The sequence below is a fragment of the Pseudopipra pipra genome, chromosome 9 (assembly GCF_036250125.1).
Source record: "Pseudopipra pipra isolate bDixPip1 chromosome 9, bDixPip1.hap1, whole genome shotgun sequence".
Classification (NCBI taxonomy): Eukaryota; Metazoa; Chordata; class Aves; order Passeriformes; family Pipridae; genus Pseudopipra; species Pseudopipra pipra.
Genome location: NC_087557.1, coordinates 24,119,509 through 24,141,437, shown reverse-complemented (window position 1 = coordinate 24,141,437; position 21,929 = coordinate 24,119,509). Strand labels below are relative to the sequence as shown.

General features: G+C 37.4%; 1 protein-coding gene across 8 annotated transcripts in view; it reads right to left on the bottom strand.

Moving 5' to 3' along the window:
• The window catches only part of BEND5 (BEN domain containing 5), a 907,022-nt gene that overhangs the window by 843,969 nt on the left and 41,124 nt on the right, over positions 1 to 21,929 (bottom strand). For all 8 annotated transcript variants that reach the window (XM_064665271.1, XM_064665265.1, XM_064665267.1 and 5 more), the window contains exon 3: positions 18,101 to 18,225. In XM_064665271.1, the coding sequence (XP_064521341.1) occupies positions 18,101 to 18,225 (125 nt within the window). The remainder of the gene's footprint in view (positions 1 to 18,100; positions 18,226 to 21,929) is intronic.

The window sequence follows — 21,929 nt, the reverse complement described above, 5'->3', positions numbered from 1 at the left end:
TCTGCTAAGTACAACCCATCCAGAATGTCAAGCACTGTTCTTCAGAAAGATGCACAGAAGCTGAGTATGCAAAAATGGGCAAACACACACTGCTCAAACTGCAGGACTCACTATGTTTACAAAAGGAAGCTTTTATACACACTCATCTAAATCTGAGTGGGCAGCCCTGGGAACCTGACCAAGACGTTTCTAAGCTTTTAAATGCATTTGTAGTATAGGCAATGAGGATACATTTATTTAATAGGTTATGTATTGAAATAATTGACAATTTCGGCGATAAAAATACTTATTTTTCACCTGCTCCAAACACTACAAATGTACCTAAAATAATTTTCCACTGACTCTACTGCATGGTCAAACTCAAGCAACCATTGTCTGACGACAAAACTTACTTCTTAATCAGAACTTAATTATAGATACTTAATGTTGTTTAATCTCAGTGAAAATTACCATACAATTGAGCTTCAAATACTGTTTGAGATTCTTTTCATCATTCAACATACAACCATGGTGCCTTTAATCAGAATAAGGTGCTTGCAGAGAGTGGACATTATATGTGTCTATGAGGACTGACCATTTACAAAGCAAATCTTAAGTAAGGTAAAGGGTGTAAAAATATTTGACAATAGTTTTTTAATAAAAAAAAAGTCATCAAGGCAGAAGCCTTCCTATATTTCTGCATTTTCTCTGTGACTACACCTTTTTTTCTACAGTACAGTAGAAAAAAATGAAACATGAAACTCCTTCTGCCTGGCTTACCTGTTAAAAATCTTCATAAAAATACAAAAAAAGGAGGAAATGCAGTTCATGTACAGTTCAGCACTGAGGGATCTGTGATCCACACTGCTCGAGCTGTAAGCAGTAACAATCTCTGAGTGAGCCCAGTACTGAATATGGTGCACACCACTTTTTTTTTGCTTCCTAATGCCACTGATACAAACTACAGTGGCTTCATAGGTCAGAGTACTATGGTAACAACACACTGGCTTTCACTGGATGTCCCAGTTTAAAGCCCAGAGGCTGGTGGTGAATGGAGTTACACCCAGTTGGCTGCTGGTCCCCAAGAGTCAGTGTTGGGGATGGTTCTGTTTAATCTCTTCACTGACAGTCTGGACAAAGGGATCGAGGGCACTCTCAGTCAATTTGCAGATGACACCAAGTCAGGCAGGAGTGTTGATCTGCTGGGGGCAGGAAGGCTCTGCAGAGGGATCTGGACAGGCTGGGTCAATGGGCTGAGGCCAACTGGATGAGGTTCAACAAGACCAAGTGCCTGGTCCTGCACTTGGTTCACAACAACCCCCTGTAGCTCTATGGGATGGGAGCAGAGTGTCTGGAAAGCTGCCCAGTGGGAAAGGATGAGGGGTTGCTGGTCAACAGCAGCTGAACACAAGCCAGTGTGTGCCCAGGTGGGCAAGAAGGCCAATGGCATCCTGGCCTGTATGAAAAATAGTGTGGCCAGCAGGACCAGGGCAGGGATTGTCCCCCTGTTCTCAGCACTGGTGAGGCCACACCTCAAATCCTGTGTCAGTTCTGGGCCCCTCACGACAAGAAAGACACTGAGGGGCTGGAGTGAGCCCAGAGAAGGGCAACAGAGCTGGGGAAGGGTCTGGAGCACAAGTGTGGTGAGGAGCAGCTGAGGGAGCTGGGGGTGTTTAGTTTGGGGAAGAGGAGGCTCAGGGGGGACCTTATTGCTCCCTACAACCACCTGAAAGGAGGTTGTAGCCAGGTGGGGATCAGTCTTTTCTCCCAGGTAACAAGTGACAGAACCCTCACGTTGCACCAGGGGAGGTTCAGATTAGATAAAAAAATCTTCACTGAAAAGGTTGCCAAGCCCTGGAACAGACTGTCCAGGGCAGTGCTGGAGTCACCATCCCTGGAGTTATCTAAAAGCCGTGTAGGTGTGGCACTCAGGGACATGGTTTAGTGGTGGACATGTCAGTGCTGGTTTGATGGCTGGACTTCATGGTCTTAAAGGTCTTTTCCAACCTAAACAATTCCCTGATTCTACGATTTCAGGTTTGATCAACATGATCCTTGATCTAATGGTATTAATTTTCACTTTTTAAAGGCAATATGTTGTAAGTTATGGGAGGTCTGACCAAATAGTCACTCAGAAGAGAATGCCAGATATTTTTTCATTTTTGAACTAACATTATCAGCTGCCGGATGTTTATACACAAATAAAATGTTAAATTAATGTAGCTTATTTACACGTGTTGATATAAGTATATATGTTAACCAAAGCACACACTGCCTTTGGATAATCAAAACACCCCTCTTAAGAAAACTATGAGTAAAAGCCTTATTTAGCAGAGCAGTTAATTTATCCTTTAAACAACTTCACATAGTTAGAAGAAATAAAGTAAAAAGCAAAGAAATATAAATGATAAAAAGCTATTTGCTGTGATACCTCACTAGAAATGAAGATTATAAAGGCCAAGAAATTTCCAGTCAGGACAAAAGGCTTTTTTAAATCTTTTAAATCTTTTGTTGTGCCTGTGATTACAGGTTGAAATGATTGATTTCCCTCTATGACAGTACCTTAAATTGTGTGTCACATAGTCAAAATTTAAAGCTTGATAGGTCCACTGTACAGTTTTAAAATCATTCAGAGAAGCTCAAAATTTAATTAAGAAAAACATTAGACCAATTAAGACAAAATGGTAGCATAAAATATTAAGGTAAAACATGTATTAGTGTGACATTTGCATTTTTATGAAGTATGAATCACAAAGAAATAAAAACTGCTGCTAAATTTCGGATAAGTCCCTTTTAAAAATCTTGTTTCCATGGCAATGCTGAGAGTAAGTTTTCAGAGGATGTAAGATATGGATTTTTTATTTAAAAAAAAAAAAAACCACAACAGTTTAAATGAGAAATAGCAACATCATGGCCTCTTTTCAATTTTCTAATATGCCCAAGAGGCACAGAAAATAAGTCACCAAGACATCAATGCCAGGATGAACACAGGAGGACAGACCCCTACTTATTCTACTGCTTTGCAGCATGCTTCTAAATAAACACATTTGCCAGTGCAATTCTGCTGCAAACACACTAATTGTTAACAGACAACAGTATTTTTGCAATCTGAAGGCCTAGTAGTGCCCATTCAATCAGGAAAGCTTAATGACAACACCACTCATTACAGAGACGAGCTGAAATTCCACTACAAAGGCTACCTAAGACAAAAGTAACCAAGTGATTCTTCTTTTACATTCCAGATCTAAGAAAAGTTGTTCAAGTCTCTAATGAGTAATCAGGGATTGAGGTTTCTAGGCTACAAAAATCCTGTTGTGGCAAAAAAGGCAGAAACCTAACACCCAAATCAATACTGTATTACTCTCTCCACAGGCAAGAGCTGCTGGGTCAGGAAAATCATGAAAAATTCATTGTGAAGGTGGTCAAGTCATCCATAAGATAGAGAAAATAATGCTATATCTAAAGATCCCTTGAGCAATCGAAGACATTTTATAGATTTCACCATGGATAAGTGCTGGTTTGTCTCATCCATGTACCTTAATACTGTTCCTCTCTCATTTCTAACAGTAAATGAGGATGGTCTGGTCTATATTTACTGTCTTTCTTATTTACTTTATTAATTTCTCTGTCTTTGTGCTCCGCTGTTGCAATAGCCACCCACAGGAGAATTCTGAGTCACTCTTGCTGGTAGAAAACGTGGGGAACACATCTTGGAGGAGTCCTCCACCTGAATTCCTCAGCAAAGGTGAGCATAATTCAGGCTAAGAGGAAAAGTCAGCAATGTCCTGCTCCTTTCTGTGCCATCACTTCTCCAAAGGGGCATAAGCAACAGGCTTTCCTCTTTTATCCAGTCAAAACGCTCAAGAACAAAAAAGACAGATACAATTATATTTCATATAATAGAAGGGAGTGCTTAAACAACCATATGTGGAAAAGATTTGTGCATGATTAATAACTGGGTTTGCACATCTTCAGTCTTCCTCCAGCACCAAATTCAAATCCAACAAAGCAACAGTAAAAAAAAGGAAAATGGTGAAGGTCCAACTGTAGAGTATATAATAAAGTAAGGAATAAAAAGGAACTCTAACAATAGCAAGAAATGATAGAAATCTAACTGCCAGATAAAAGACACGGTGCTTTCTGAAGCTCCATAAACATTTCTGAAAATTGGGAAAAGGTACATTCCTCCACAATGCACAGAAATCCAAAGCTTTCCTGTAGGATGAGCTGCACAGTTATCCCACACCTGTACAACGTTCAAACATCCTGTGATTCAAGACACAAGACACTTTGTGGAAAATGGATGTAGTCATGATTAAATCTGTTATGCCAAAATAAGATAAACAATGTTAGAAAGATGGTGCATCTCTCTGCCACAGAGGAAGGAGAATCAAATTAAGGACTGAAAACCACTGGTGCACTTTGTCAATTGTCTGCAGGCTGCGGCGCTGTCTCCTGTTCTGGAACAGCAACCCCTACCCAGTGAGCTATTGAAGAAATGTTAGAGCTTTTTATTGTGTTTAAAAACTATTATTCACCCCTGAATGTAATTGTCCAAGTATATTGCCTCTCCAGATACACATTAGACTCAATCATATCTCAGTTCCTGGAATAATCTAGAAAAGCATGAATACAAAGGCAAGACACGTTCTCTCTTAGACTTGAATGTGCTGGACATTCACCTAGGACAGATATGAACGTCCCTGACCTTATCATATAACACAAATCAAAAACTTGGAGAGCAATTCCATCAATCAGCTGTATTTCAGGTTTTTCTTTTGGTTTCTTTTTATGTATGTAAATTAGGGAAGAATACTGGGAGCTTAAAAGCAGAAAAAAAATCAATTTGGACAGTAGTGGCCAACTTAGCTCTGAAGTTTTATACAATCTTATTTGAAAGCACATGAGAGAATGTATAGAGATTGGTGCCAAGAAATATAAGGCCAATTTTTCAAGGTGCTACTACTACTGAAATGTCACTGAAGTCAATGGAAACTCGGGTTATTTTGCACTTCTTAGAAAATGCTTGAAAAAAATGAGACCATAACAGGGACCTTGTGAAATCACTTGTGGCACCTGTATTCCTCTAGTAAAGTATAAATCAGTGCAGAAAGCAGAGGTTATTTTGAAGTAGAGGGGTGAAATCAGCTGCAAGGAAAAAAGAAGTTATTATTGGCATGATCAGACATTCATGATATGTGACAGTACCACAGAAGATAACACACGTTAATATGTATTTCCAATATATTGCTGCATGAAAAAGTGTTCAACCAAATTTAATCATGATTGCATTTGAACAACAGGTCAGAATATTTAAGCATTTTTTTTGAAAATTATGTTGAGCAATGTACAAGTATATTAGGGGTTTACCAAAAGCGTTTCCTAAATTCAACATGTTATGATTCAGCAAATTCAGAAAACAACACTTTTCTAAAGAGTGACACAAAGTGTCAAGAATGACAACATTTCTGGTTTGCCAGTATGTCACTATACATGGATGAATCTTTTTACCTGAGTGAATATAGAAAAACGTTGCCTTGGACAGATGAGAGCATTGATAATTTGTACCTTTGTGAGGTTCTGGTACCCATTTTTCACAGTGCCCCCCACTGTCACCAGCTGAACTCTGCTGATTCCAGAGCAAACTGGCTTGTGCCAAGGGAACTTTGTTGTGCCTGTTCTGACAACCTCATCTAGAAGTTTCCATTTACATGGCCCAGGTTACAAGTTCTCTGCTAAACATACTTGCAAAAGTAGCACAAAAGATTGCCACTTGTCTTATTTTAACTCATGGATGTTTATCATTTCTTAGCCCTAACATGGTTATTTGCATGGCAGACAGTTTTTTCTTTTTTATTTCTCCCCACAGAAGTTCTCAGAAAGACATTCTTCTAATACCATACAGATACAAAAAAATATAACAGTTGCATTAGAAAAGAATGAACAGTTTGGAAAAGGAATACACAAATTTAAACAAGCAAAATCAGTGTGCCTTATACAAAGATAAGGAGAGTCCCTAGGAGAATGTTAAAAACTTTGCATTTGTTCTTGTTAATTATACACTTCATCTTCAAAAACAGGCAAAAATGCAAAATATTTTTCAGTCATTTTCCCCATATATAGCACATCTATTAATAAAATAATCATTGGGTTTAGTAGAATACATTTTACAGCCTGATAAGCATTGCATTACACAGGAAAGCAAAATGGCTGTATCGTTTACTATGCTCCTCTCATTTAATATAATATCTGTAGCAGCCTGATGTTCTCACAATATTCTAACTTTACATTACTACAAAGCACAATTTTATAAATTGTAAAGGTCTGTATGCACAGGAATGCATTTTAATACAGAAAACTTGACACTATCACTGCACTTCTCTTCAAAAATATTCTTTTCTTTCTTTGACATTTTTTTGGCTTACACAACAGGGTGCCAAACATTTGTGACAGCTTACAATAGAAAAACAATATTGCTTTTAGTTAACAATGTTAGCTATGAATATATATTGACAGCATTTTCACTGCAGATTTGCTGCCAACATAATACAAAGCAAATAGCATTCAATATGTTGGAACACTCAGGGGAATTAAAGAGTTTCAAAAACAAATTTATAGCATTAGGTGCTGAATGCTAAATCTAATGAAAATGCAAATTCAGGAGTATCTCCTGCACATACTTCATGCAAAGGAATACAGTTTGGCAAAGTGATAAAATTAAGATTGTTTAAGTCAGGAGAAAATTATGTTAAAATGCCTCTGCTTGTTTGGCTTTTATACAGCCAGTTTTACCACCAAGATTAATATTTTTCCCAAATTCTTTCTGCTTCTCTTCCTTGAAGTACATCAGAAAGAGATCATAAAAAAACCTCTCAATTCCAAGTGCTCCCAAACGTTTTGAGAAAATACAAATACACAGTTGCATAATGTTAATATTTGTAACTTTACTACTGATCATATACAGACCCAACCATCACTGTTCCCTTGAAACAACAGAAGCTGTCTGTATGTTTATTATTATCTACAAAATAAGCAAAGGAGTGGAGAGAAATCATGAATTAAATCTTATTAAAATACAGTCATGTACTGCAACATTGTAGTGTCATCTCCTATATATTAAAATGTATTTGTTAAACCAAACATTCATTGACTGTACTTTATAACTGACATGACACTAAGTTTTGAAACCATTTACAAAGCAAATTAACGTAGGTTAACAATACCACACTGCCAAGAAAGCAAAACTTGATCAGATTTTGTAGCTGTTGAATATAATTTTTTATGAATTTTTAGATGAAAATCTATTTATCACCACTCGACTATAACAAGTAGTTCAACACTTATATCTAACAGTGCTTGCAAGACATAAAAATATGTAGGTTTTAGAATAACTTGGTTAGATAGCCATAAAATTATATTGTGAAAACAAACTCTTCATAGGTTACACTCTGGTCTTACTGAAGGTATTTTGTACCTTCTAAATAACAAAGAAAATAAAGAAAAAAAAAAAGAAAAAATATTTGTGGAACAATATTTGGTTTTAACCACTGAAGTGTAAAGTTATTATAATCCATAATTATCAAACCCACTATAACATGCAACAATTTATGAATTTCAGGTTTATTAGAAAGCTGAATGAAACGTATTTTAGGACTAAACTTGGCCATCACACAGAGTTTTCCATGAGACTCAAACTGCTTCCATTACAAAACAGTCTACACTGCAAAATTATCCCGTCCTTCCTACTCTGGTGAGAGAGCCACAACTCCACATTTAGATCCTCAAGGGAAAACCAGGAGATGCAAAGCTGCACTTTTTGCTAAGCTTTGAATTTGAAAACACACTTCCTAGCACATCCAGCACAATATGGAGCAGTATTCCATAAGCACCAAGGGAGTTGGGGTTGTAGAAGCTGAGACTCTTATGCTGGTGGAGATGGAGTAAACACAGTTAATTTGTTAACGTCTCCTGTCTCTTTTCACCCACTATCAAGGAAATCATATTTTACATTTTTTTTCAGTTTGTGCTTGGAAAGGATTTCCTACTAACCTACACTAAATCTCACTGAAGGGTGACAACAGAAATCAATATGTGTCTCTGAAGAATAATCTAGCCAAACATTTACATTTAGAGTATTCATTTGTATCTATGCATGAGAAATTCCTGGCAAAAAAAAAAAAAAAAAAAAAAAAAAGGAAAAAAATAGTAGTTCTCTTCCTGCATACATACCATCTCTTTTTATAGGCTGATTTTTATAATGAACTGGCTTTAAATCAACAAAATAAATATATATTACTCCATGTAAAATAACAACTGACCTAGGGAGGTAGCTGTGTTAACCTTGGCTTCAAAGAAATTTGTTTGGTCCTTCTGCAGCCATAGGGAAGAGACAACCCACAAGGAGCAGCTATTGTAGTTTCATCCTGGCTATTCCAAAGCCATGGAATTGCCATTCCACATGCCTGCCAGGAAGGATATTCAGTTTAATCTGGCTATTGAGGCAGTTGTAAATCTAACACTGGAGGTACTCAGCATCACTGTCGAATTTGCAGGGGCAAGCAATGCCCTACCACAAAACCCAAAACACTCTGCAGTCCTCTGATTGTGGGAGATTGTGGGATTAGTTTTGCCCACAGAGTTCACAGGAGATCAGAATATGAACACACAAAAAGATGCAGTGCAAGCAGCATTTTACTTCCCTGCATCACCCCTGAGCGTGACACGGTCTTGCATTAAACTATGTAAAGGCAAAGGAAAATCTGCCTGAAGAATCTGCACATTGGTGCAATATATTACTTTTATTAAAATTTTAACCAATGTATTCTCTGAAGCTTCATGGGAAATTTCAGAGGGTAATACGAGGACAATGAACACAAGACCCTTCAAAAATTTGGCTACACAACAAGAAAATTAAATAAGTGTTCCCTAAAGAGTCATCAGTTCAAGACAAGGAAGATACAGTCAGATCTGCCATTCCAATAAGTCTGTTACAAGGTTCCAGGTTGAGTCTCTCAATTCATGGACTCAGATGTTCAGTTGGAGGATACGTGTATTAAATGGGCAAAGATTTGGATAAGAATGTTCCTCTCAAAGTTGAAAATTATAATAAGGAAATGGTTGTCCAATTTGTTGTCACTTACCTTGAAAAATTATTAGGGAAAAAGGAAACTGCTAAACAGAAGCGACAACCCTGCTCAGGGACTGGCTTAGAGGAAAAAAATGTTTTGGGCAGATTATTTACATTGCTTATCCAAAGCCACTAAAAGCTTCAGAAAGATTATCCTTTCAATGACAATGCAAACCCTATTCAACAACAGGCACTAGATTTAGCAGAAATACAGGCAGTTGTTTTAAATCTATACTGAATACATTCCACCGTATATACATCCTCCAGTAAAAATAGTCATAAAAAACTCATTTCTACTTGAAAAACCTGCCGAGTTTTAGCTCCTACATAACAGAATGCATATTTAGACTAGCACGTTATTCAGTAAAAGATGTCCAAACAAGATGATTTGATGTTGGAACAGTCATCTGCGAACAACCAGAGCAATGTAAGGTAAAATAATTGTCAAGTCAATCTCTAGCTTACACTTTATTGCAGAAATAAATTGAACTCTGCTCTAGCTTTTTGACACGTAATTCTGATACTAATGGGTTCAAATCCATTTCTCTTTGCTCTCCTTCCTAACAGGAAGCTTTATGTAACACTGTGTCAGAAATCCACCAGTTACTGGCTAATGTTTCCCTTAAATAAAAAGTCTCTGCCTGTAATAGTATTAACAGCTGCCATCAGTTTACAGTAATGAGCCACAGTTCATCATGGCAGTGCTGCTATGAAAATTAGAAGCTTCCATGGAGCTTCTCAATTCACCAGAAAAAATTATCCAAACCGTGGTGTAAGAGCAGATATTGCCTATCCAAGGTTTGCAGGTCAGATCCTAAACTGGTGTAACTGCACTCAATCATTGCAATTGTGCCATCTATTATTCTGTGTTATGCATAAAAAAACACAACAGGTCTATTGTGAGAGTCAATATATAAATCCAGGGTTATTTTTCTTAATTGCTCAAAGCAAAAAATTGCACAGTCGTTTTTACAGAGTATTTCACAGCCTCTTCACTAGATAAATTAAAATATATTTTGCTGGAAGAAACATAACAATCTAAGTATATATAATGTAATATCTTTTGTAACTTATACAGGTTTCCAGTTTCAATTAACAGTAAAACTAAAAACCAAAACCAAAACCAAAAGATAAGTAGCTACAAATCATGGCATTTTAATTTTATCTGCTCCCTTAAAAAATTGAAAATGCATATCTTAATGCTTGATAGCTCCATAATTCTACAAACTAAGCATATACTTATAAACAGTATTGCAATGGAACAAAATATTTAATTGACATCAGGATGGGATTTTTTCTGCTGCATTTAACATTGTAGGAACTTCGCTTCCTATGAAATCAATGGGAGATATAGATTATTCTGAATTAAAAAGATTTAAAAAATCTAAAAGCAGGAAAGTTTAAAACATTTCATTTTCACTTCTTGAATATAATCTTTTTTCTTTTACATTACTTCTATGCTTCCACATTCTGATGTAAAAACTTTTCAGTAATAAAAGGAGAATGAAACCAAATTTGCATGGAAGACAATTAACTCTGGAACTAAAAAAGGGAGTATTTAATCAGAAATCAAGAAGTTCTTAAATTGAAAAAAAAAAATAAGCCTGTCACATCACTGACATGGAGATCATCATGGTGCTGATTTTGTTTATGGCATCTATAATGTATTTTTGACATTTTGAGTGACAGATGCCACCATAATAGGAAATTAAACACACCTGGCCATTAGTTGCCTGTAAGCAAAAGTGTTCTATCTGAAACATACAGTATGTGTGCAATAATTACTGCACACTGACATCTAAAATGTTCTTAGAGGCACCTGGAACAGCAAAAGTTTAGGAATTTAACACTGTCTTGCCAAGAGCAAATATTTCAGCAGGGAAGAGGTTCTTTCTCTACTGCTGAATGTTGCCTGTGTTTACTGAGCTTTCTGCACTCGTTACTTTTCAAAGGATGATACATGTCATGACAGCTTTGGATAATTTCATGGAGATGCACATTATATTGCACTTACCAAAGTTTCACCTGCACCCTCAATCTATTCCAAGCACAACTGAATTATTGATCCAAAATAAAATTATATGTACTTGAAAGGATTCCAACTTGGAAGAACCATCATTTATAAATCTAATTTTATACATGACCAATATAGGCACAAGTTTCCAAAATGGTAAAATTATTTTTCTTCAAAACTGCAGTATGTTCAATCGATTTTTCTTTTTTTAAATCTTGAGATGCACATGCAATCTATTCTAAATGTCATCACTTTGTTTCTTATTTAATTATCATTTCATATGGCTCCCTCAGTAAGTAAATACTTACTTCAACTGCAGTCTAACCCTTTGCACTTTTGACTTACAAAAAAATTGTATCACTTTGCAGCACAGAGATCAGTGAAACTACTTTTAAAAAGTACAAAGGCTACTTTGAAACAATCAATTTTTGATTTATAATACACACTTCAGGTAATCCAAGCCCTTCTCTTAAAAAAAAGTAATGGATCCATATTACCATGTGCTATGGTACCAAAATTTGCATCATGAACCTGGCTCCACCATTCCTCCTCCCATTTTTTTCCAAGTGGAAGGGCATGTGCTATACAAAGAAATTATCTACTTTCCCTGTAGTAACACTGTTACTTAAAAGATCCTGTCCAAATACACTCACCTCAGCCTCTGGTGCTTTCAGGGCAGACAGATACATATGTATGCACATACATGTATATAAAATATACATATACACTCAATTATAGCTTTAAGGAGCTTGGCCAGTGCAGTATATGCAGTGCAACCCTGTGGTGCACATCAAACTAAACAAAAACCAACCAAAAAGTTCAGACTCCTGCTGCTTTGAGATTCTGCAGGGAATCCCAAAGGATACAAACACATAACTCTTATTTTGCTCAGCTCTTGTCATATTTGCTACTAAACACCAGGGGATTTCCAGTGAAACCATTCTCTAATTCAGATTAAATTTATTTACCTGCCTAAGAAACTGATTTTTCCTGAGGAAAATGTTTCAGGAGAGCTTTGCTTCCTTTTTAATCTTTCTTAGGAAAAAAATCATAACTTCAACACTTCCTCAGTATATGCCTTTCTCCAAGGGAAAATAAACCATGATATGATATGATATGATAATGACTGACAAACCCAGTAGCCTTAGATGAATGTCAAAGTTTAAATCTTGAACAAATTCACCCACAAGAACTGAAATCCACTATTTGGTAGCTCAGAAAAAAGGAAAAACTTCACTCACATGTGAAACAAAAATTTGATACTGCTCTAACTAAATCAATACTAAAACTACAGAAAGCAGTGAATTAAAAGTTATAGCAGTGATGTTACTTACAGTTTCATCTTAAAGTCAAAATGGCAATGTGAGCTAGAAATATGGTTTACCAATACTCATTTAACCTCTTAAAATTAGATTATTTTCAAGAAAAGTATCAGAAGCAAGGAAACAAAATAAATTTATGCAACAAAACAAAACTGGCACATGGAAAAGATTGGGTTTTGTCTACCTGTGTAAAGGGTGAATAAAATACCAAAATAAAATACAGGAAAAGTTAGGAGCAACTTTCTAACATGCTAAAAATTAACATAAGAAGGGTACATAAAGATGGGCAACAGGCACATTGAAATAATCTAGCCATTCTCCTTGCAAATTATTACAAAGAGCTATTTAGAGAGATTACAGGAGCTGACCAGAATAGGATTATTAAATTGTTAAATAATGAGTAACATATGCCTAATTTAGTAAGAATGTATCTGTAGTGTGTATGTGAAACACACTACAGAAAATGCATGCTTAAGATTGGTAAGGAAACGTTGCACAAAAATGCTTTATTTATTCACTTCAAATTTATTCACTTCAAAATTTCAGAACTATACTCATTCATAAAAATACATGCACTTTTCCACATGCATTTTCCAAAGCCAAGTAAATGCAATGTAGCCTTTAACATACAGTAAAAAATATCTGCCTTCTAAAATGAGAAGCTGGAACAACTATAAGATGTTATCAAGCATCTTGATACCAGTAACTTAAATCCCCAAATGACAGTAGAGCAAAGAATGTCTGCTTAAGAAAAAGAAAGTAAAAAGGTAGCCTATTTCCAACTTCAGACTGCTTTTGATGTCATCTTCACTCCATCTAACTTCAGATGCAGCTTCTGAACAAATTAACTGCACTGACCAAGTTCTTGGGTCAGAAAAAAAGATTAAGCACCTCACATCAAGGTGAGGTATTTTTTTTGCTTTTCTTTTTCCTCCCCTGCTTCTCCAAAATGTATCAGTTGGTATAATAAGAGACATTATCTTTCCCTGTACACATACAATTCACACCTTTAAACAATCCCAGCTGTAACACCACAGAGAAGCAGTTGTCTGCTAAGGATCATTGAGTTGTTTTAGGACAGCAATAAGAGGCCTGAACATACTATAAAATCCAACGTCGATATTCATATTTCCTGAAAATCTAATCAACTAAAGACAACAGAGATCTTACAGCCTTTTATATTTTACAAAACAGTGTAGGACAAAAAAAGAGAGAACTCTACAATGACAGCTCCACAAGTTCACAATAATAGCCAGCTGTGACATTCTCTGTCTTACCTTGGCATCCCGTTTAAATTTCTGAAGAAATTTTTCCTTTTTCCTGATCCATACATACACACAACAGAAGATCCCCCAAAAAATCATGAGTCAAAATTCTAGTTTCAGTCCAAATGCAACTGAAGTAACAGAGAGAATGCCTTTGAAGTAAATAACATTTGGTTCTTTGATTTTAACCTCAATCTGGACTGATTTATTAACTGTAAGTAATGATCAAGTGGTATCTCCCAAATATCCATTCTTCTCCTCTCTCCTTCTCGGTATATTTTGTCAGTACCTTCTTGATGAAGAACTCCAAATGTGTTTATCAACACTTACAGAACAAAATTTGGCACTATTAGGAAACCCCTTCTGTTGGAAATTCTTTTTTTAATCTCAGTGAAAATACCATTCCTCAACATGATTCATCAGACAGCAGAGCTGTTCAGGGTACATACACACACAGAATATTTCATGAGGCCTAGATGTACATTACTTATTGGTATAATATGGCTGTTGTTTGTGAAACTAAAATCCTCACAGATATTTTTAATCCTTTCATCAGTTTGTTCTATTTAACTCTTATCTCTTCTCAGATTGCTCAAAAGTATATTTTTCAGGACAGAGATCATCTTTTTCTGGCGTGGTTACAGTATCTGGAGCAGTGAGTGTCAACTACTTGAGAAGAATTTCTGGCTATGGCCCTCAAGAGCAATAATCATTCTTTTCACCTGTAAAATCCTCCAGTATCAGTACACCAGCATATTTTTATAATTTCTCACACATACACACATCTCTCTTTTTTTCACAAGAAGCTCAAATGAATCACTGTTGCTACTAATAGAATTAAAGCCATCCCAGCTCAGAGGTAATCTCACACCTGAAGCACGGCCTATTTAAAATACGCAATTTGGAGATGAAATTTTTTCCTCCAATTTCTCGTTCCACAGAGAAGAAATTTAGCCAAATCATCGATGGTGGTGTAAGGGCCATGGCTGAAGTGAATAGGAAACAAACCCTGCCCAATACAGAGCATTATCCAGAAATAAACAGCAGCCTGTGACACGTATATAATTAGAGAAATTGGAGGCTTTGCCCAAGAGACCATGTGTTCCACAGCAAATCCTATTTCCTTCACTCTCCCTTTGGATATGTGTAAATCGTAAAAGAGTATGTTTTCCTTGCATATAACATAGCAGTTTCTTTTTTTTTTTTCCCAATATTGGTGTTGAATGAATTCACAGAACAAGGAATAAAACAATCTAGAGCTCAAACCTTTTCAGACCAACTGACTTGCAAGTCAGAAAATGTATAAGGAGACCAGAAGAGCAGCTTTTACATCTCACAGGGATCTTATATGATGGTTCTTTTCCCCCATAAATACAAGACATTTAGATATTTCTTTTGAATTTTTTTTTAATTCCTTGCTAAAAAAAAAAAAATTGATGACACAAAATGTCTGATGTAGAAGTCCAAGTCACAAGGAAGAAAAAATTAACTCACCAACTTCCAAGTAAAAAAAAATTCTGTTGGTTCTATTCCAACGCAGGGAAGTGAACATCAAATAAACCAAGTTTATAATAAAATTATAAAAATAATGCTGCAAATATTAGGGCTGTCACTGAAATGCTACAGAACTTAGCTCGATTACCTGCCCTTGTTGCTGAAGCACAGCAGCAACCTCAGACACACGTACCAGGAGCACGGAAGCAATCATTCTGAAAAAGACTTCTGGATGATAGGGAAAAACAAATTAGGCCTGAGTTTCCATAGTGATCCAGCAACAAAAGGCTGCTGCAATTTCCAGCTGTCTATACTGAGACAGTAACAGAGCAAAGGGCCCACAGTCCCTTCTCTGAAAGTTGGGATTAGCGTACTCGGAATCGTCCATTACATTTTAGTTCCGCACTATAAAGAAAATATTGAAGGAAACTGGAAGAGGTAGAATAATAATAAAAACAAGAAGTTCTGCAAGAAGCAAAATTACTCAATGCTATGGATTTGGATTTCATGGTTGGATTCTCTGGTATCTTAAAAATGCAAATTCCAATGAGTACTTTCTCCTATTCATCTCCTCTGTGGATTCTCTGATGTTTAATAAGAAATGATCTCATACTCTAGCCTGGCTGCCAGTGGGAACACTAATGGCTCTCTTGCCCATCTGGCAGCCTGTTTTCCCAAAACTTACAGGAATTCCTGTCCAGTGGTGCTGAAACTGGCCAAGAGTTAAGAAGCTATTGAGGGAGAAAAGAGAGGAGAGAGATCAGCAGCCATACAAAAAGCCAGGCTAGCAAGCAGACAGTGTGATCATATAAGCTTTGCTTCCTTGGGAAACTAGGCTAATTACCAAAGGGCTTGAAAGATTCACTTATGATGAAAGTCCAAAGGCCTCAAAGCGGAAAAATACTTAAAAGGTAAAGTGGTCTATTGGATATAGGGCTGAAAGAACCAAACATGATAGCTAGGTTGAGACACAAATGATGAGGAATGTTATAATTTACAGAAATATAAATGTTAGCCAAGGATGATGAGGATTTATTTGTACCAAGAGGAGTTATTACTAAGCAGAATTGCAACTGGGAACTGTGGGATTAAATAAAGGAAAGCTTTAGGCTAAAAATCAAGCAACACTGTAAGTGAGAGGAGTCTATGAAGCAGTTTTGAGCCATAGGAAATGGAGGCTCCATGCCTTAAGAAAATTAAAACCGGAATGTAAAAAACCTTTTCTCTACAGAATGTTAGTGCGTGGACAGTAAGATTGGCAGGAATGTCTAATAGGTCTTTGTTTTCATTTATCACTAGATTAATAACACAAAATGCTGCACTAATAGATAATATATAAAACAAATAAAAGTAGCTACTCTTTGTGAGTTCTCATCCAAACGGCTGAAACCAGACCTAGTATATGTAACTGTATAAATGTGCCTTCCTCACACACTACCTATATGATAAATCAAAAATAAATACAATATTATCCAGGTAATGATTTACAGACAGTTACTAAAATATCTACTTTTACACATACTGTGATCAAAGTTGCTCGTGTATTAGTGCAACATTTTTAAGCAACACTGAATAGCTTGAGTTTCCATGTTGCTGTTTTCTAGTAAAACATAAAATAAAATAATCAAAATGCAGAAAACAGATTATGCAGTATGTTTGATGTAGCAACTTCTAACTTTCATTTAATATAGCTGAGCTGTAATGACTAATACTGCCCATGGCCTCTAGTACAAAGGCCTAAAAAGGGTTCCAGACTAGATTACGGCCATGCAGGTCTCATTTTAACGGAAATTGGAGAGATGGAAAAAAGATTATAGGAACACACATTATAAAAACAGACCTCACAAGTCAAACTTAATAGTGGAACCATTCTCTTTCATGTAGACAACCATGAAAACAAATATCCTGTAAGCCCTAGATATATATTGTATCTTTCTACCCGATCTCTTTGCCTCCTTGAGACAGATTCCCATTCATCTCATGACTATATAATTTGATCACAGTTGAGCAAGGCACAGCAGGGGAAAGGGTCTGTCTGATAAAGTATCAGGCTCCAGGAAGATAGATAAACAATTTCATGATTTCTAGTTGTAACAGGAATGGTACAGTGGTGGATATGAAGATATTAGTCTCGTAGGAATACAAATATCAACCTTCTGCAGTTTTTTTTTCTCTTACTAAATATGTTTTGTTTCCATTAAGTAAAAATGACAGATTGATTCTGATAAATTAAAATAAAATGCAAGGTGCATGCAAAAAGTGGAATTAAATGTTTTCTGGTTTTTCAATGGGAAAGTTTGTATAAAACTTTTACAAGTTTGTAAGCGAAAAATTAGAGCAAGGAAGTTTCTTCCTCAGGGGGCATTTTTACAGCAAAGAAACATTGTTTAAAAGTAAAACAGTTGCCTATCAAATTGAGTTGACTCAGATTTAAACCTCCTCTTTCACAAGGGACACATTGGCAAGCAACTCCTCTGCTACAAGTCACTAGAGAAACGCCTGTTTGCAAAGCTACCTCATTGTTCTACAAGAATTAAATGAAGGCTGGAGTGACAATGTTTGAACAGCAATGATGGACTTCTTTTCCATATATTAACACACATATTTGGTTGGAATATAAAACCACAAATATATAGCAGCCATTAATAATACAAGTTCTGGTAGCTGGCAAACATTACAATGTCTTTGCAATTACCTGCTGTTTTGGATAGCTGAGAAGCATGGTCATACCCAGTCATGCTGACACCTGCTTTTATTTATAAAAATTCAAGGAACAAAAAGACATTTTACAGCAGTTTTTAGTTACAGACCCTAGATGTTATCTTTCTTGTTTAAGAAAATATATTCTGGAGCAAGCAATTTTTAAAGCTATCATACCATCTAATTTAGCAGCACTTACCTGTGATTCTTTCACATTTTCAACAGTGAAGTTGAACCAGACTCGAAAGCGTGGGTTACAGGTATCTGGTCTGATGAACAGGTCATACTCAAACTCTGTGACATGGGCCACCCGTCCAAGGTTCCCTACCAGGAACATATGAAAAAGAATTTTAATGAATCAACTCCCCAGGAACCACACTGAGAAAAGTTTTAAAAATTTCTACCTCTGCTGGTTAAAATATACAAGTATAATAAGCCTTACAATGGTTCATAACTACTTTTAAAAGGTCTAATCATAGTCAAAAAATAAAACATATATCAAAAAGAAGACAACATGCATTTTTATTATTCAATTCAATTGACCTTTTGCCTCCTCTTATCTGATTATTCCAATTATGTGCCTTAAGATCCTTTTAATTGTTTCTTTTTTCCATTTTTCTGCTGATGTCTCTGCACATCTTTTAGCCCCCACCTCTATGGATTTCTTTCTTTCCAATTGCTGCTCATGTTCAAGCCCCTCCAAGACTAAAGAGTCCCCACATTTCCCCCTGGCTCCTCTGGCTGGTGCTCTGAGCATCCCTTTCCCCCCACAGATGGGCCAGCATTCCTCTCCTTTTTGATTCAAAAACTATCTCAATACTTTTCCTGAACTAACACCTCTTTCCAAAGAAATAAAGAGATTTTGCCTCAGCTTGTTCCTAGCGAATTTCATGGAATAATATTTTTAAATGTAGTCAGAGAGACATTGTCCCCTATGGCATTATCCAGCAGGCAACCACCCTGGCTATAGAAATAAAGTTCAGCACTGGGAAAACCCACTAAGTGCTTTTAAATTGCTAAAATGGCATTTTTCCTTTGAAGTGTGCCAAGATTTTTAGAGACAGGGTTTAAACTGTCCAATTCATTTATACACCACAAAAATAAGACTTTGCATTTTCCTGATTCAATCCAAAACTCACCTCACCAGGTCTTGTAAGACAGGGCCATACTCTAGCTCACATGCTAAATTACATTTATTTAAAAAATAAATTAAAAATAGCACTGAAACATGGGTTACAAATATATTTTTGGGGTTAGATATATATTTTTGGGTTGGAAATATATTGTCGCATTCAAATACGTATTTATAAAGCTATTTAGCTAAACAATTCCCTTCTCAGCAAGTCCCATGGCAGTCAATAGGACTGTTCTCTGCTAACACACTGCTCAGTACCAGCACAAGCAGCAAAATTTGGCTGATCTGCTGTTCTGGGCTGGAAAAGAAGCAGGGAAAAACTCTCTGCATCAATATATTTCCAGGATTTCTTCCTTATCCTAAATTGTTTCTAGCTCTACTAATGGAACATTTTTAATCTTCCCTATTTTTAATGTTATCCTCATCTTTCCTACCCACATCCCTCTTTTCAGAAGAAAATTCTCTCCACTGCTTCCCTCTGCAGAGACCCACTCCACGCTCACAATCTGTTCCTGAGCGCTCGCCTCAAGAAGACGCTTGGCATTGGAAATATTTGAAAAAACAGCTCTATTGTACAGCCAGAATTCCTCTGCCAAATACCAATAATGTCACCTGCCATCCTGGGTGTCGGCAGTGGGGCTGCAGGCTGAGCTCCCTGAGCCCATTCCAGCCTGTTCCCGATGGTCCCAGCCGGCTCCACAATGGTTGCACGCCACAGCACAGCCCGGCCCCTCAGCCAAGGTGGAGGCGCCTTGTGAAAATGTGTTTAAAAAAGGGCAAAACCCACCCAGAGGAGTGAGGGGGGCTGAGGAGAACAGGGGCTTGAGGAGGAGGAGGAGGAGGAGGAGGAGGAGGAGGAGGAGTGGGGTGCTCTGGGCGCCAGGGCAGAGACTCTCCTGTGTCCTGTGGGGAGAGGCTGGAGCAGGTGGATGTCTCCTGAAGGAGCAGCGTCCCACAGAGGAGCCATGCTGGAGCTGGCGGTGCTGCCAGGCCCTGCGGGCTGTGGGAAGGGAGGGCCCAGGCTGGAGCAGGGGAGCTGCGTGAGGAGGGAGCGGCCGCACAGCACCGACCGCAGCCCCCAGCCCCTCGCTCTGCTCCTCGTGAGTGGGGTGAAGTTGATCCTGGGAACAGGGGAGGATGGGGAGGAAGGCATTGTTCTAGTTTTTCTTTGTTTCTTACTATCCAAACCTGTTTTAACAGGCAACAAATTAGTTTCCCCCAGTGGAGCCTGTTTTGCCTGTGAAGGCCATTGGTGAGGGATCTCCCTGTCTGTATTCGACCCAAGAGCTTTTTCATCTTATTTTCTCACCCCTGTCCTGTTGAGAAGTGTGGGTGAGAGTGCTGGATGGGCATCAAGCAGCTGGCCAAGGCCAACCCACCATATCTCCTGGCTTTAGGTGAAGTCCTTGACACAACTAAGTGCACTTTCTGCCACAGGGGTCAAACCCATCACTTACTGACAACAAAAGAACTTGAATCTTAACATAAACTACAATTTCCTACAGATTATTATCCAAAGTAAATAAGAATAGCAAAACCAAGCTATTGCATTGTAATACCTTTAAATAAAGGACTTTGTTTTTCTGTATTTTTCATTAAATGTCATGCATAAATGACACAGTTGGGATAATAATATTCTTTGGATATTTTAAGTGGTCCAAGCTGTTAATCCAAAAAGGTTGGATTCTAGTTGCTTCACAAGTCACAGTTTAAGCTCTCTCCAGACAAAGCTTGGTGTGTGGATGCCCAGAGTTACTGCAGCTGTGCCTCCTGTTGGATCCTCCAGGGTTAGAGCAGCAGGCTGGCTGGACACAGACTGTGGCCCAGGTCCATGAATACTATGTATACATGACTCCCAGTGATCCCAGCAATTCCAGACACAGATTAAGTTATCTGCAGCACAGACCAGAGGTGCGAATTTTGATTGAATTACTTGCAAAGAAGGACACAGAAGCAATTAAATTCATATTTTAAGTTCAAAGACCATTAAAACCTTGTACTGCAAGGCATAGGAAACTAAAAGATTATTAAGTGAACAATTAAAACAGAGCAAAAGGAGACCTTGATTTTGACCTATTGCACATTTCAGTTTCTTTTTCAACACCAAACTGATCTGAATTGTATGGGAGACAGATGACCCACTCAGAAGTACTTCATGGAATCCACAGGATCCATAAACTAGCAGAGGAGGACTGTACCAATGTCAGTGAAATCACTGATGGTGAAGTGCTGCTGTGCTGGAACCACTGCCATCCAGTCTGCTCTGGAAGACCTATCTACCCATCTCAAATCCAGCAGTGTCTTTGACAGTTTAATCATTGTGTGCTCAATTCTCCAGGAGTCCCAACACTGTTTTCTCTCTTGATTCGAATACTCCCTTCCCTCCTAAATCAGTATTTTTTGCTTTTGCGAGTCGCATCTCACTTTATCACTTTTGCCCACAGAACTGTCCCTTCCCAGGCTCCCTCAGAGCACACATCAGCTGCCATTGTCACCTGCAGCCATTTGCAGTTCAGTGTCATTGGAACATTTCATTAGCACACTATTTCTTCTCTGTCTTCCAGATGCTAAAGAGGCTGGACTGAACACTAATGCCTTCGGTAACTAATTCAACAAGTTCCTCATGCTCAATAGACTATTGTTTGCAATATCACAGCCTTTGCTCACAATCTGTCAGCCTAATTTCAACCCACGTAGCAATGTCATTAAACAAGACAGCAGTTTTGGTACAAAGAAGCCTAGAACTGTAGGAACAAAACACCTCCTCGCTTTAAGAGATGCTTTGAAGAAAACTGATAATGCCACTGAAAAACATTTTTCGGTGTCCAAGAGAGGATATAAACTTCTCAATGTTAATCTCACAAACGAACTGACCAGTTTTATGTACTGGCTT